Source organism: Sorex araneus, chromosome 5 (genome assembly GCF_027595985.1).
Source record: "Sorex araneus isolate mSorAra2 chromosome 5, mSorAra2.pri, whole genome shotgun sequence".
NCBI classification, from domain to species: domain Eukaryota; kingdom Metazoa; phylum Chordata; class Mammalia; order Eulipotyphla; family Soricidae; genus Sorex; species Sorex araneus.
The window spans coordinates 199,318,383-199,333,316 of record NC_073306.1 but is presented as its reverse complement, the minus strand read 5'-3'; the positions used below and the strand labels follow the sequence as shown (position 1 = coordinate 199,333,316).

The 14,934-nt window shown below is 42.4% G+C and overlaps 1 protein-coding gene across 1 annotated transcript in view; it reads left to right on the top strand.

The window, feature by feature from the left end:
- CCDC158 (coiled-coil domain containing 158) overlaps positions 1-14,934 on the top strand; it is a 65,373-nt gene that overhangs the window by 34,235 nt on the left and 16,204 nt on the right. Inside the window, exons 12-16 of the mRNA XM_055140433.1 lie at positions 1,372-1,524; positions 3,784-3,896; positions 5,242-5,400; positions 8,617-8,709; positions 9,834-9,959. Of these exons, the coding sequence (XP_054996408.1) occupies positions 1,372-1,524; positions 3,784-3,896; positions 5,242-5,400; positions 8,617-8,709; positions 9,834-9,959 (644 nt within the window). The remainder of the gene's footprint in view (positions 1-1,371; positions 1,525-3,783; positions 3,897-5,241; positions 5,401-8,616; positions 8,710-9,833; positions 9,960-14,934) is intronic.

Below are 14,934 nucleotides of genomic sequence, written 5' to 3'. Positions count from 1 at the left end.
AGGGACAGAGTTGGGTGCACATTTGAGAGAGGACAGAGAATCAACCTCCTATAGGAGATGGCATCTATACTAGGTTTGGAGGACGGAAAGGAATTTGGGAGGCGAGAGATGGAAGACTACTCCAGGCAAAGAAAACATTATGGGCAAAGGATAAAGGCATGAAATAGCATAGTGTGATCTCAGAACTCTTTGCCAATGTGAAAATGCAAAGGAATGAATAGCAATAACGAAGAATTGCCAGCCAGAGCCAGGCAATGTGGAGTCAACAAAAGATACCACTTAAATTCTCCACTGTCATCTGGTCAACATTTTGGACAGACAGTGCAGTAGGCAAATCAAGACTAAAGGGAGATATGCCAACCAGTAAAAGGGAACTTGGCTTTCATCCCAGGGAAATATGATGAGAAATTGAATTTAGGTGGTGACAGTAAGAATAGAGAAGGCCAAAGTAACATGAGTAACATGTTTGGAGATAGACTCCACTGTAGTGTTTGGGCATGGATTTCAGTTTCACCTTGATGTATTAGGAGAACAGTGGTACCAACAACCGAGAGAGGGCATCCGAGTCAGAGGCAGGGGTGTGGGCAGGAGGTGGTTGGATGGTCTGGTGGGCAGCACCAGGACATTATCAGGGAACAGGAGGCAGATTTAAACCTTAGCCAAGAGACCTTGGCTATTATTCCCTTTATAAGTAAATGTGTCATATGTAAATGTTAATAATAGAAAATTGACTGGTTATGTATGTGTGTGTATGTTTTCTGCTGTATTTGTTTTGGAGCCACACCTGGTGGTGCTCAGGGCTTACTCCAGGGTCTGCACTGAGGAATCACTCCTGGCAGACTCCAGAGTACATACAGGGTGCCAGGGATTGAACCCCGAGTGAGCTGTATGCAAAGCAAGCTCCCTACCTGCTGTACTATTGATCCAGCCTGTGTTTTTGTATGTGAATGATGAATTCAGGTCAGGTATTTTGATAACTGCTAGCAATAAAAAGGATACTTGCCTCTTACAAGTTACTAAGTGTCAAAGAGAATCATCTACCTACAGATTTAATGAAATCTGTTACAGTGGATTTGATTCTGCAAGGAGGAGGTTTAAGGTCATGTTGAAGTTTAAGGTTTAACCCTATCACAATGGCTGGGGAAAAGAACTGAGTAATTAGGCAGAGGAAGATGGTTAAAGAGCAGATTAAAGAGTCAAACCCCTGGAAATGTGTATGTACATAAAATATCTGTTATGTGATAGTATATCAGATGAAATCTCTTTCCTGTTTCATGATCCTATGATCATTAATTACAAAATGTATTAACTATTAGATAAAACGTATTATTATTTAAAATTATTATTATTATTGATTATCATATTGTATAGAGGACTATGAAGTTTTGAAAAGGAATTTCCGAAACAAAACTGAAGAAATGGAATCAACTACAAATAAACTGAAAATGCAGTTAAAGTCAGCGCAGTCTGAATTAGAACAAACAAGAAATACACTAAAGACAATGGAAGGCTCCGATGGCCATGGTATGCTGGATTAAGCTTTTCTTCTGCTTTCCATTCCGTTCATCTAGATTTGTGAAAATACAAACCTGGACACAGTTCCTGCCACCCCGTGTGCCACCACGCACAGTGCTGCGTGGTGTGTGAAACACACGGCAGCAAGTGAGCAGTGCTGACGCTATAGAACCGCAATTCTGCAGGGAGTGGGGGAGAGGTCTCCCGAGCAGTGACCAGGAGATCTGGAAATATCTTCTGGAGATTATCGATAACCCCCATGATATTGCTGATAACCCCAGTGATATTCCAGCAGTTCTCAGCCAGCTGGGCTGGCGGTTCAATGGTAGCCCTGAGGATATGGTGCTACCCAGGCTCTTCATTGCCAGGGATAACCAGGCACCCAGTAGTACTTGGGGTCCTCCAGGACCACACCCGGCAAATATTTGGGGAATTTCAGGGCTGCACCCAGCAATGCTTGGGTGACTAGTGAAATTACCTGCAGGGAAGGCATATGCCTTAAGCCCTGATAGTTTCATCCCCCTCAGTCACTGTGTCTAACCATTGTCTTCTGACCTGGAACATTTCCCTTGATAGCTAGGCTGTGAAGAGTGGATGGATCTTTAAATGCCAAGTCATCCGGCTGCACACAGGATTATGTGTCTGTTTTGTCATTTTAAAGATTATAGTTTATCTTACGGTTCTTCTGTTTGAAATTATTTATTTTGGAACTGCTTTTGCTTCTGGAATCTGTGTGTATGATTCAATCCTCAGGCTGGGGAAGTCGTCAACTATAGTTTATTTAACTAATAGTTCTTTAGTCTCTCTTTTCTTTTCCTTCGAATCCAGTAATTTGGATATTATTCCTCTAGAAATAAATTACCTCATAATTTTCCAACATTGGCTTAATTCCTTTTCACTCTTTTCTCCTTTTTTTTAATTTTTAATTTTCTGATTTTCTTCCTCTTATCCTCCAGCAGCTGATTCATTCATCGGCTTCTTTCATTGTGCCCTTGAGACTTTCCACCGAATTTTTCAGTTTCCCTACATGTTCTTTAGGTCAGTGACTTTTGATTGCAGATCCTATACCCTCTCTCATATTTTCCCTTTGTGGGATATCTGTTCTAAGTTTCCTTCAGTTCATTAAACTGCCTTACCCTGGTGGGTTTGAAGCATTAATCTGCGAGGTTATAGAGTTGGTGCCTGTTGGGTACCATCCCAGACTGTTGTCTTCAGCCGTTCTTTCTGATGGGATAATCCGCTTCTTCCTGTGTCTACTGTGCAGTGAGGGCTAGTGAAGAGCTTCTGGTTTTGTGCTGACTGGGGTAGTGATCAAACGTGTGCATAAACCAATTCCCCCAGAGCCTATGTTTCTTGTGTTTGTCTTGTCCCAGCAACAACTGAGACGTTGCAGAACAGACCACCGCTGGTGCTCCAGTCACAGTTCCTCAGGCCTCTGTTGTTTTGGGTTGGGCAGTTGGCACACCAGAACCAGCTTTCCTTATTTTTTTCCCATCACTTCTTCTGACACTAGGTAAATGCCTGTACTCGGCTGTGCTTTGGGGGAGGGTACTTTTGTTTGTTTGTTTGCTACACACAGCAGTGTTCAGGGCTTACTCCTGGCTCTATGCTCAGGGATCACTCTGGACAGTGCTCGGGGATCATTTTGGGTGCCAGGGATCTAACCCAGGTCAGCTGTGTGCAAAACCAGTGCCCTGTCTGCTGTACTGTCATTCCAGCCCTTGCGAGGGTATCATCTTTGTCTTCAGCTGGGTACCTCCGGTTAATAGCTTTGCTACCTCCTCATCCTGGAGCGCCAGTGGTTTTTATCTGTGTGGGGCTCAGCTGTGCACCCCACTGCAGGTGCTGTTATGAGATTCTGCCAGGCCCAGGCCAGAGTTCTCACTCAAACCTTTTGCAATGGAGTTGAGAAGGCAGGAGGTGAATTTGCGGTCCGTATTTCCATCCCTTCACCACGCCCTGTTTCTCTCCTGTCACTGTCCACCTCCATCCTCGTCTCTCCTAACCCTGGGGCTGCAGCCCTTCATGTGTTTTCTGTTGGGAGGCTCCTCATGGGCAAGTTACTGCCCTGTGCTCCCCGTGGGCCACCTGGAGTTCCGATGGCTGTCACTGTGTTTTGCTGCGCTGACGGCCAGTTTGCAGGGCATCCTTCTCTGTAGCTTGGTCCTACCTCCTCTTCCCTTTTCTTTCCTTTTCTTTATTTTCCTTTGGTGGGGGCAGTGACAAGGCGGAATAATCCTGCTTATAATCATCCACCCCATCCAACAGCTATGAAAGTGGCAATGGGGATGCAAAAGCAAATAACAGCCAAAAGAGGTCAAATAGATGCCCTGCAGAGCAAGATACAGTTTTTGGAAGAGGCGATGACAAATTCAAACAAGGTAAGTGCCTGCTGGAGTCAGGGAAGCTGATAGGATCACGATAGGATCACACATTAATATACTTCAAGACAAAGAAACAGCAGAGGAACAGAATGAGCTGCTCAGGGACTTTATTTGATTGAGACAAAATATTAACAAATATGTACATATTTATACCCTTGTCATACAGATTTATTTTTCTCTTTTTGGAGTTTTTTCTCTCATTTTTCTCTCCCCTCTCTTATCTCACGTTTATTCTTCTTTTTTCTGTTCACATTTGCTTATTTGGAACTTAAAGTAGTACTTGGCCTCATGGGGTCTGTACTGAGGACATTAAGAGGTTACTCTGGGCTGGAGAGAGAGCTCAACGGGCTGGAGCACATGTTTTGCATGCAGAAGGTCCAGGTTTGATGCCAGGAGTGACTCTCAAGTACCAAGCTAAGGGTAGCCCCTAAGTGCTGCAGGGTATGGCCCACAAAATGTGGGTAGGGAAAGAAGGCATTGCCTGCTTTTGCAGAGATGCCTGCCCTGTCACAGGATGCTGCTCGTCTCAGTTCATTAAGTCCCCCTTAAACAGAAGCAGCTTAGAATGGAAATCCTTTCAGAAGCCTTTTTCTACCTAACAGAAACAGAAAAATTATTTGCATCTGAATGCGTATTACAGTGGTGATACCTCCTACCTTGTTTATAGTAAACAAAAATTTTCTGAATGGAAAATATATAAAATATTTAAAAGAAATACAGACTCAAATGGTTGAGATATCATATTTTAACTTGACTGACTACTGTATACAGTTCTTTTTATCTGCCAATTCCATGAGTTTTTTTTAACAGCATGAACTAATTTTAATGAACTTAATTAAAATTAGCATGAACTCATTTTAATGAAATTTTATTGTATATCAAAGACTACTTAGCCGTGTCCACTCATTCACATCCCTGGAAAGCAGGGCCTATAGCCCATGACTCATTTTCTGTCAGAGAGTATGCCCTAAGTGTTTGTAAAATGAATATTTACCTGTGAAGAAAACATAAATCCAGGAAAGCTTTCATTTAATTTCACATCTCCTCTGTCATTTTAAACGAGCTCAATACATTCTTAATCCACCTAGTTTTGTTCTGAGAAAATAATTATTAGTTTTTAGAGTTAATAAGATTTGATGAGCTTAAAGAGAAGCATTAATTCCACTGATGATGAGCATGAGAGAGGGCATACAACATTTTGGCAGACTCTATTCCAATGCAGAAACAAAGTTCATGTAAACTTTCGTTCAGATCTTTATATTTTTATATTTTTATATTTTCATCCCATCTCAGTTTCTGTAACAGCAAGTTATTTCTAATAATTTATCTTCTGCAATAATAGGAAAAGAATTTCCTGAAAGAAGAGAAATCAAAATTAAGCCAAGAATTAAGTACAGTTGCAACAGAAAAAAATAAGATGGCTGGAGAACTGGAAGTCTTGAAGTCCCAGGAACGCCGTTTGAAAGAAAAAGTTGCTAATATGGAAGTAGCTCTCGATAAGGTGGGTTTTATTTTTTAAATTTTTTGTTTGTTTGTTTGTTTGTTTGTTTGGGTGCCAAACCTGGCTATGCTCAAGGCTTACTCCTGGCTCTGTGCTCAGGGATCATTCCTGGTGGGGCTCGGGGGACCATATGGAGAGCTAGAGATCAAACCCAGGGTCTATAGCAGGCAAGGTAAATCCCCTACTGTACTACCACTCTAATCTGACAATGTATTTATTGACTAAATACACAAATATTTCCCAACTAAAGAGCTGTTTAACTGCAGAGTTGTTCAAATGGAGCATGTTGTTCTGAAGGCTGTGAATTGCATCCCCAGTTTCCTGCGTTGACAGGAACCAGGTCTACAGGTGTTGTATATCCCAGTGACCCAGCACCTAGCTTCCTAAACTGTGAGAGATTTAACTTAAATTTAACTTAAACTGTGAGGTCAGTCATATGACTACCTGTGAATATTGTGAAAAAATTAACAATAGTTGAAGGTTTCTGAAAGTGCAGCAACCAGAAGTTAATTCAAAATCAACCATATACTGAATCAGAGGTATTCCTGGCAGTGTTTTGCCTGGGTTGCATTCCTTGAGGAAAAAGGTGTTGCAAGTAGTAAACATTTAGGAAGTCCTAACCTAACATAAGGAAAACCCAGGTCCCTTAAGAAGGGTCCACTGAGCTAAAATGCATAATCTAAAGATGCCTCTAGACCCCTCACCAAGCTGGACTTCATATCCAGGGCACCCAGGAGGGGAACAGGCGTGCCCACTACCTGCCCAAGCAGAGCCCTGGCATCCGAAAAACTCCAGAACCCAATCTCTACCATGCTCACGGCCCATCTACACAGGCTTGAGACAAGCCTCAGGCATGAGTGACTCTGTTGAAAAACTCAGGTATGTGGGTTTTGTGACCCACATCTCTAGGCTCTCATGGAGTCAGGGATGGGCAACCTTCCCCAAGTGCCCCTGTTCTTCTGTAGCCTGGCAGTCACTCCCACGAGCTGCCTCTGGTGCCATATTGGCTCATTAGCTGGCCAATGATCCAGAGACTCACAAATAAATCTCAGAAGAGATCAACAAGCTGCAGAAATGCCTGTAGACCCCAAAGTCACTAGTTAAAAACTTAATTCCAGCTGTATCACCCTATTTAGAATTTTAGATTCCTGGAGCACATTTCATACTCTACACCACTGATATACCAAGAGCAGCAAATCACATTGAATGGGATGTAAAGTAGAAGGAAACCAATCTCGATTGAAAAAATATTAGCACACAATGCTCAGCCTATAACATGTTAGTAACCTCTTATACAAATGCTGAACCTGTAACACATGTTAGTAATCTCTTTTACAAAGGCTTAATAGTTCCAGGATGAGATAGAAAATCTTTGCACACCTTCTTCTGAGGAAACTTTTTTGATCATTTTTAGTAAATTATTCATAACAAGCAATACAAGATAAATTAATTTGGGCTTATTATTGGGGCAGGCCTGAGTGGCATTTGGGGAAATTAAGAATAACAGTGGTAGGAAGGTGTAATAGTGGTAGGATTGGTGTTGGAATTTTGAGTGTAATAAATTATTGTGAACAACTTTATAAAAATAAAATACTTTTTTTTAACAAAAGCATAATCCTAGGGGCTGGAGCAATAGCACAGCGGATAGGGCATTTGCCTTGCACGCGGCAAATAGGGGTTCGATTCCCAGCATTCATATGGTCCCCTAAGCAATGCCAGGGTGATTCCTGAATGCAGGGGCCAGGAGTAATCCCTGTGCAGTGCCGGGTGTGACCCAAAAATAAAAAAAATAATAAAATAAAAGCATAATCTTAATCTGTACTTTTGACCAAAGCATCTTTCCCAGGCTAACGTGACCATAGGAGCAGCATCTCAGCAAATGTTAGATGCTTCCGGGACCTTTGGTGTCCTGGGAAATTCAAAATCCTCCAAGTCACAGCCAATAATGACTTGAGCACTAGGTGGAACAGTCTGTTGATAAGATCTATGAAACAGATATTAAATGGCAGGAATGTCCGGCACTTTGTGGGGTCCAAGAAATGCAAGTAGGAATCAGAGTTTAGAGAATGAGAAAGATTGGGACCAGGGAAATGGGTTATCTGATAGAGTATGTGCTTTGAATAGGGAAGACCCTGGGTTTGATCCCTGACACCATATGACCCTTGAGTCCTGCCAGGTGTGACCCTGGTGGCCACTGAACCCCGTGCTTGGTGTGGCCACAGGAGAGCAGGATCAGGGATGCTGTTTTCCTCATTGCCCTTCATTGTAGAGAAATAAATCTCTCTCCCTCTTACGCAAAAACCTGGGCAGTCTGAAAACATACCATAGTTCCTGATTCCAGAGCAACCAGGGCTGTCATAGATGAAATGAGGAACCAGAGAGATAGAACAGCAGATAGAGCACTTGCCTTACACCCAGAAGACCTGGGTTCCGTCTCTGGCACTGCTCAGCCAAGTCCCACCTGAAATGTGACCCTTGAGCACAAAGTCAAGAATAACCCCTGAGCACTGCCAAAAAAGATGAAGTTATCAGTGACCCTACCTGGTCTTAAAGCATCCTGTATCTATTCAGTAGTTTCTGATTAGTTAATTCATGTATTTCTTTCACTTTGCTAAAGTTGTTTGCTCATTTTATCCTTATTCATGCATTCTTTTGAGTGCCTTCCATTGCTCCATGCTCTGCGATGTCGGGATAGAGAGGGTAACACTTGGCTTCTAATCACTCTCAGTTTACTGGAGTAGCAGGTGTTTGTTTTTTTTTTGTTGGTTACAGTCCATGTTTCAACACATAACTCACTATTGTTGCTAGGGTTTCCCCCCCAAAAAGAAAAGACAGTCCCACTGTCAAGGAAGCATTTGATGGCTCTCCATTGCTGAGAATGTAGATATTAAGTCCCGCTGTTTGTTACATAACTTTTCTATTTTTTTTCCCCCCCCTCGTCCCACGCCACCGAGATCACGCCTGTTTAGTAATCACCACGCTGCCTGACAAAGGGAAAACAAACCAAAAAAGATGGTTATTTCTCGTCATCAGCCGGCGTGGGGCTCTGGCTTAGTTGATAGTCTGGTAGAATGTCAGTAGCAGATGTTAAAGCAGATCATTTAATACAAGTGGGGGGATTTTCCCTGAAAAGGTGGAAGCTACACATTTATAGATGAATAACGCAAGATTACATGAGTAATCGGGGGTAAACCTTGTGTGGTTGCTTGATTGTAGGCATCTTTGCAGTTTGCAGAATGTCAAGACATAATACAGCGCCAGGAGCAAGAATCTGTGCGCCTGAAACTTCAACACACTTTGGATGTGAAAGTAAGGACCTTAAAAAATTTGTAAGTCATGGAATTGAAGCAAATATAAAGTTTTTGTTTTATATACTTTTTTATCTTTATTACTTTTAAAAATTTTTAATTGAATCACTGTGAGATAGACCCCTATAAAGCTGTTTATGATTGGGTTTCAGTCCTACAGTATTCCAACACCCATCCCTTCACCAGTGTACATTTCCCAGCACCAGTGTCCCCAGGTTCTCTCCCTTTAACCCCCATCACCCACCCCCATTTGATATACTTTTATACTTTCTTAATGTACCTTAAATACATTCATTATCTGATGCTACAGTTAAAAAATCTACAAGCTACATATATTTCATTTGGATTAACGGATGGATGCACTATGCTTGACGTGAGTTTATAACAGGCGAGGGAAGCACAGAGTCCCTGTGTGGGGGTCAGGTGGGAGAGCCCTGTGTGCAAACAGCTGAGCAAGTGCAGGCACCCAACTAGAGTGCAAGTGTGTTTGGCTTGTTTGTTGATGTGATTTGCATGACCAACATGTTCTTTCAGAAGAGTACATTTTCCACTGATCTGTCCTTTTTCCAAATAGCCCTTAGAAAATTATAGTTAGAGCTGGAGAGATTTTTCAGGACATGGAGCACATACCTAGCATACATGAAGCCCTGGGTTTGCCCCTTGGTCCTGCATGTTCCCCCAGCACCACCACACCTGGTCCCAGTGACCCCTGAGGCCGAACCTGGGCATGTACCCAGTGATAGAGCTTGTGGTACCAGGGATCACACCAAGGTCGGCCACATTCGGGGCCAGATAACATTCCTGGTGTTATCTCTGCGGCCGCTACCCATGAACTTTGATGTGCCCAAACTAGTCATGGCCACTTTGACAAGCAAGCAGCACTCTAGAAAGTGCAAAGATGCAGTTTCTCCAGAAGATGCCCAACTAGTGTGGTGTGTTTGGTAAAGGTTAGAAATGAGTGTGGTGCTGCATAATCCGAGGCGTGTTCTCACATCTGAATGCTTTCATCAAGTCTAAGGCATCATCTTAGGCACTTTCTTTGTTTTCAAAAATATATTTTGATTTCATAATACAAAAGAATGGAAGGTTGAAACTTGTTTTTCCCATATCTGTGTTGTTTTCCAGGAACTTCAGGGTCCTGGATACACATCAAATTCTTCTTTGAAACCACGCCTTGCTCAGTCATCAGCCGCGACTCATTCTCATTCGAATGTGCCGTCTACCCATTCAACAGCCAGCTTCCTCTCTCACGTGGGTAACTAGTGTGTTACAGTCAGTGACAAAAATGTAAAATACCAGTTTTCAACTGGGAAGCTTTCATTTAAAGTATATCTATAGTTATGACATTTTAACTACAAAAATTCAGACTTCCATGGATCAGATGAATGAAAATCGGTTGTTTTATTGTTTTTGGCTTTTTAACTTTTTGGGTCACACTTGGCAATGCACAGGGCTTACTTCTGGCTCTGCACTCAGGAATTACTCCTGGCAGTGCTCAGGGGACCATATGGGATGCTGGGTATCAAACTTGGGTTGGCCACGTGCAAGGCAAAAGCCCTACCCCCTGTGCTATTGCTCCAGCCCCAGGTTTTTGTTTTTACTGTTTTTATTTTCTAGGGAAAACAAACATGAAATATACAGCAAGATCAATGTTAATAGAGTGTACCATAGCACTGTTATTTCGATGTTCATCCATTTGCTCAAGCGGGCACCATTGTGAGATTTGTTGTTACTGTTTTTGGCATATTGAATATGGATAGCTTGCCAGGCTTTGCCATGTGGGCTGGATATTCCGGGTAGCTTGCCGGGAATATCCAAGAGGGACAGAGGAATCAAACCCGGGTCAGCCTTGTGCAAGGCAAGTGCCCTACCTGCTGTGCTATCGCTCCAGTCCGTTAATAGAATACTTAAAGTAAATTATTAAATAGACTTATGTTCAGTTCTTTGCATCACAAATATTTCAAGATAGCAAAACAAATGTTGAGATGTCTAAATTAAGCATCACTTCAAATGCCAAAAGCAAAATAGTGGTATATTAAATACCAAAATGAAAATGATGTGGTCTAGAGTATTTCTTCATAAATTATATATGAACTTAATTTTAATCTTAAACATATTATTGATCACAATTGTTTTATTCTAGTTAAAATGTTAAAAGAAAGATTTTAACCTATTAAAAAGTTAGACTGGAATTTTTTCGACCTTTCATGCCTTTTATTTTAAGGAAAAATATCTACACAATGTACAGGTCTTGTTTCTTCTAAAAGCATGTATCTGTGAAACACTAGTGTCCTGCCCCCAGTATTCAGCTCCCACTCTAAAGAAATAGGACATTGCGTAGAAGTCACACCCTGGAAGTGAGTTATATTAGTTTCCCGGGTTCTTCCCCCAGTGCCACTTAAATAAGATATGTGGGGGCCAGATTTGGTTCAGCAATAGAGCTCTTACCTTGCCTGTGTGAGGCCCTAAGTTCAGTTCTAAAAAAATTTTGTTTGAGGTCCTAAATGAAGGTATATATTGTAAACTGGCTAGAAATTGAAATGGACTCCTTTCTTCTTTCTGAGAAAAGTGCACGGAAGAACAAGCTATCACAGAACTGAAGAACATTCTGTCTGGCGGGCCAGGAAGGGCCAGGAAGGCAGCTCAGGGACACGTGTGCATGCAGGAGGACCCCCCAGCACTGCCTAGAGAGGCCCCTTAGTCTCTGTGGGGGCGACCCCAAAACATAAATAAATTAAAAACAAAAACCAGTGAAATAACAGTATTAGAAGTTAACTCAGGGGGCTAGATCGTTAGCAGAGCGGGTAGGGTGTTTGCCTTGCATGCAGCCAACCCGGGTTCAGTCCTCGGCATCCCATATGGTTCCCCCAAGCACTGTCAGGAGTAATTCCTGAATGCAAAGCCAGGAGTAATCGCTGGGCAACGCTGGGTGTGACCCAAAAGGCAAAAAGAATAAAAATAAAAATAGTGATAGCACAGTGGGTAGGGCATTTGCCTTACACATGGCCAACCCGGGTTTGAGTCCTCCGTCCCTCTCGGAGAGCCTGGCAAACTACCGAGAGTATCTCACCTGCACAGCAGAGCCTGGCAAGCTACTCGTGGCATATTCAATATGCCAAAAACAGTAACAAGTCTCAAAATGGAGACATTACTGGTTCCCGCTCAAGCAAATCGATGAACAATGGAATGGCAGTGATACAGAAAAAAAAAAAAGTTAACTCAGATTCTCTCTGGATGCTGGAACATGGAAACAGGCAGAAAGGAAAGAAATTGCTGCTTTGTAGAGCCCAAGAAGATCTTCCACTACTTCATGTGACTTTAGAAATCAACTTAATGTGTTGTTGTTCTTTTCATTGCTCATTGCTAACAAGATGTCCAGACTAGGTAATTTATAGTATCATTAAGAAATCACAGCACGGAAATGCCATCATTTTTCATCATAGAAAGCCAGCCTAATAGAGTTTGCAAAGTTCTTATTAAGTTACAAAAGACTTTATTTGATTACAAAGAACCTCATTCATCACTGATAAAGTAGCAATTAGCTATTAAATTAAATTTAAAAATTAAATAATCCTAACACTAAACGTGAACTTTTTTATAAATAGATTATGAAGCATGCTTTATCTAATCAGTTTCCTCCTTCAAACATATCTACTAAGGACCAGATTCAAAGGATAGATTGATTATTTTGCCTGAATGACACCTTGGAGGGTACCTGAGGCCACAAGCACAGTGGCTGGAGTTACTCCTGGTGCTGTGGGGTCAGGGCTGACTCCTAAAGGTGCTTGTGGGGGTCCCTGTGGTGTTAACGATCAAATCTGGGCTCCCACTGTTCAAGGGGCCAGGGAGATGGCTTGGAGGGTTGCAGCACATGCGCAGCACAGGGAAGCCCCAGGTTCAGTCCTCAACTACGTGGTCCCCCCAAGCACTCCAGAGCAGCCCCCAAGCACCTCCGAGGCTTGAGGAAAGAGGGAGAGAGCGAGGTGGAGGAATATACAGTTATTAGAACGTTTGGAAAACACATCTTCACCTGTTAAGTTTGTCATCTTTTCTGGGGGCAATTTGCATACCTTCAGACACCTATAGTAACACCGAAGGTCTCTGGCCACAGCTCTCTGTAATCAATACATTCATCATCGTCATCCTGTTGATCGTCGAATTTCTCGAGCAGTCTCAGTAACGTCTCCATTCGTCCAAGCCCTGAGATTTTGGAAGCCTCTCTCTACTCATCCTTCCAACAATGCCATATTGGAGGCTCTTTCAGGGTCAGGGGAATGAGATCCAGCTTGTTACTGGTTTGGGCATATTAATACACCATGGGGACCTTTCGAGGCTCTCCCATGTGGGCAGGAAACTCCCAGTAGCTTTCCAGGTTCTCCCAGAGGGAGAAGTAGGCTATAAGATATCTCGAGCTTCTGGGAGCTTGCTTTTAAGTCTCTGGATGCTGGCTGTTGACAGGATTACAGGGCGCCGGAGGCAGTCCCTGGGTGTGACCTCATAGCTACTGGGAAATGGGAAATCTGGGCAGAGGAGGCCCGGTCCTGATCCGAGCAGTAATGTAACCAATACATTAGTATCCCAATATTTCAAGAATTACCCAAATTTAACAGAGACAGGAGGTTAGTGCCAGCTGTTGGAAAAATGGCACCAATATATTTGCTTCACACAATTCATGGATTTCGGTTTTAAAAATTGAAAAACGTAGTACAATAAAGTGAAGCACAATAAAGTGAGGTATGACCGTAGTTTCATTAGTGTTTATTCTCTTTCTTGTATTCTAGTGGTTTTGACAAATACATGGCATGTATCTATTCTATGTGCAGAATCATTTTTGTGGTCTACCAAAGGCCTACATCACTGTTCATTGCTCCCTCCCTTTCCCCAGCCCCTGGTTACTGATGATCTTTTTACTGCTATTACAGTTTTGCTTTTTTTCATGATGTCATAGAATTAGAAGCATAGAGTTACAGTCTTTTCAGATTTTTTTTCTAAGCAATATGGTTTTAAGATTCCTCCTTGCCTTTTACTACCTTTTGTAGCTATATGCCCTTTTCTTTGATAATATTTTGTGTAAATGTACAATATTTTAGCCACAGTCTATTGATGGCTGTCACTTCCAATTTATGGCTTTATGAATAAAGCTGCTATAAATATCCACATGAATCTTGTGTGTGTGTGCATGGAAATAAGGTTTTCGGCTTCTTTAAGTGAACACTAAGGAGCATGATTACTCAGTTGTATGTGAAGAATCTGTTTATATTTGTAGGAAACTGCCAAACTGTCTTTAATGTGGCTGTGCCACTTTGCAGTCTAACCAACAATGAGAATTCCTGTTGGTCCACATCCATGTTGGCATTTTGTTTTGTTCATATTTGAATTATAGCCAATCTTTTAAAAGTGTAATAAGACTCACTTTTCAAAATGTAATTCCCAGTGGACAGTTCCACAATGAAATTGACCACACCATATTCAATCAAAGGTTTTGCCTGACCGATGTCACTGTTGTTCCAAAATTCCAAATGGGATCAGACCACCGTCTCCTTCGTGCAAAATTCTACTTCGAAGAGTGGGGAGAAAGGACTGCAAAGTTTAAGTTTAAGAAGAGAACTCCCAGAATGACCACCAACTGGGAGCTCTTTGGTACTATTGCGGCAACGTGGGAAGGTGCTATGGTTGACAACATTGACTAGGAATACGATTGACTGGTTCAGCACCTCCATGACTGCTCGAGGAATGCCAAGAGTGGGAAAGCCACAAACAGATGCCTGTCTTCGGAAACTCTCGAGCTCATTCACCAATGTGGTTTGGCAAGAACCTCAGGCAATCACAAGCTAACGTCTGAGCTTGCAAAGCTATGCAGAGAAGTGATAAAGGAAGACCTCAAAGAGAGAAGAGCTGCAGTGTTGGCCGATGTGGCAGAAGCTGGGAAGTGTTCACAACACTCGTCTGTCCTTTGCCAAGAACAACATGACTGACCTCCGACGTCTGATGGATCTATCACATCTTCCAGAAGGGCAATAGAGAGGATTATTCACGACTTCTACTCAGAACTCTTCGACAGCCATGTCCACCTGCCCACATACCAAATTCTGCAGGATGGATAGGTTGTTCCCAACATCCTCCCTTCCGAAATTCAACATGCCATTTCGTCGGTAAAGATGTGTACAGCACCCGGTCCAGAAAAGGTCAAACCTGAACACCTGAAGAATCTGCCACCAGTACTCGT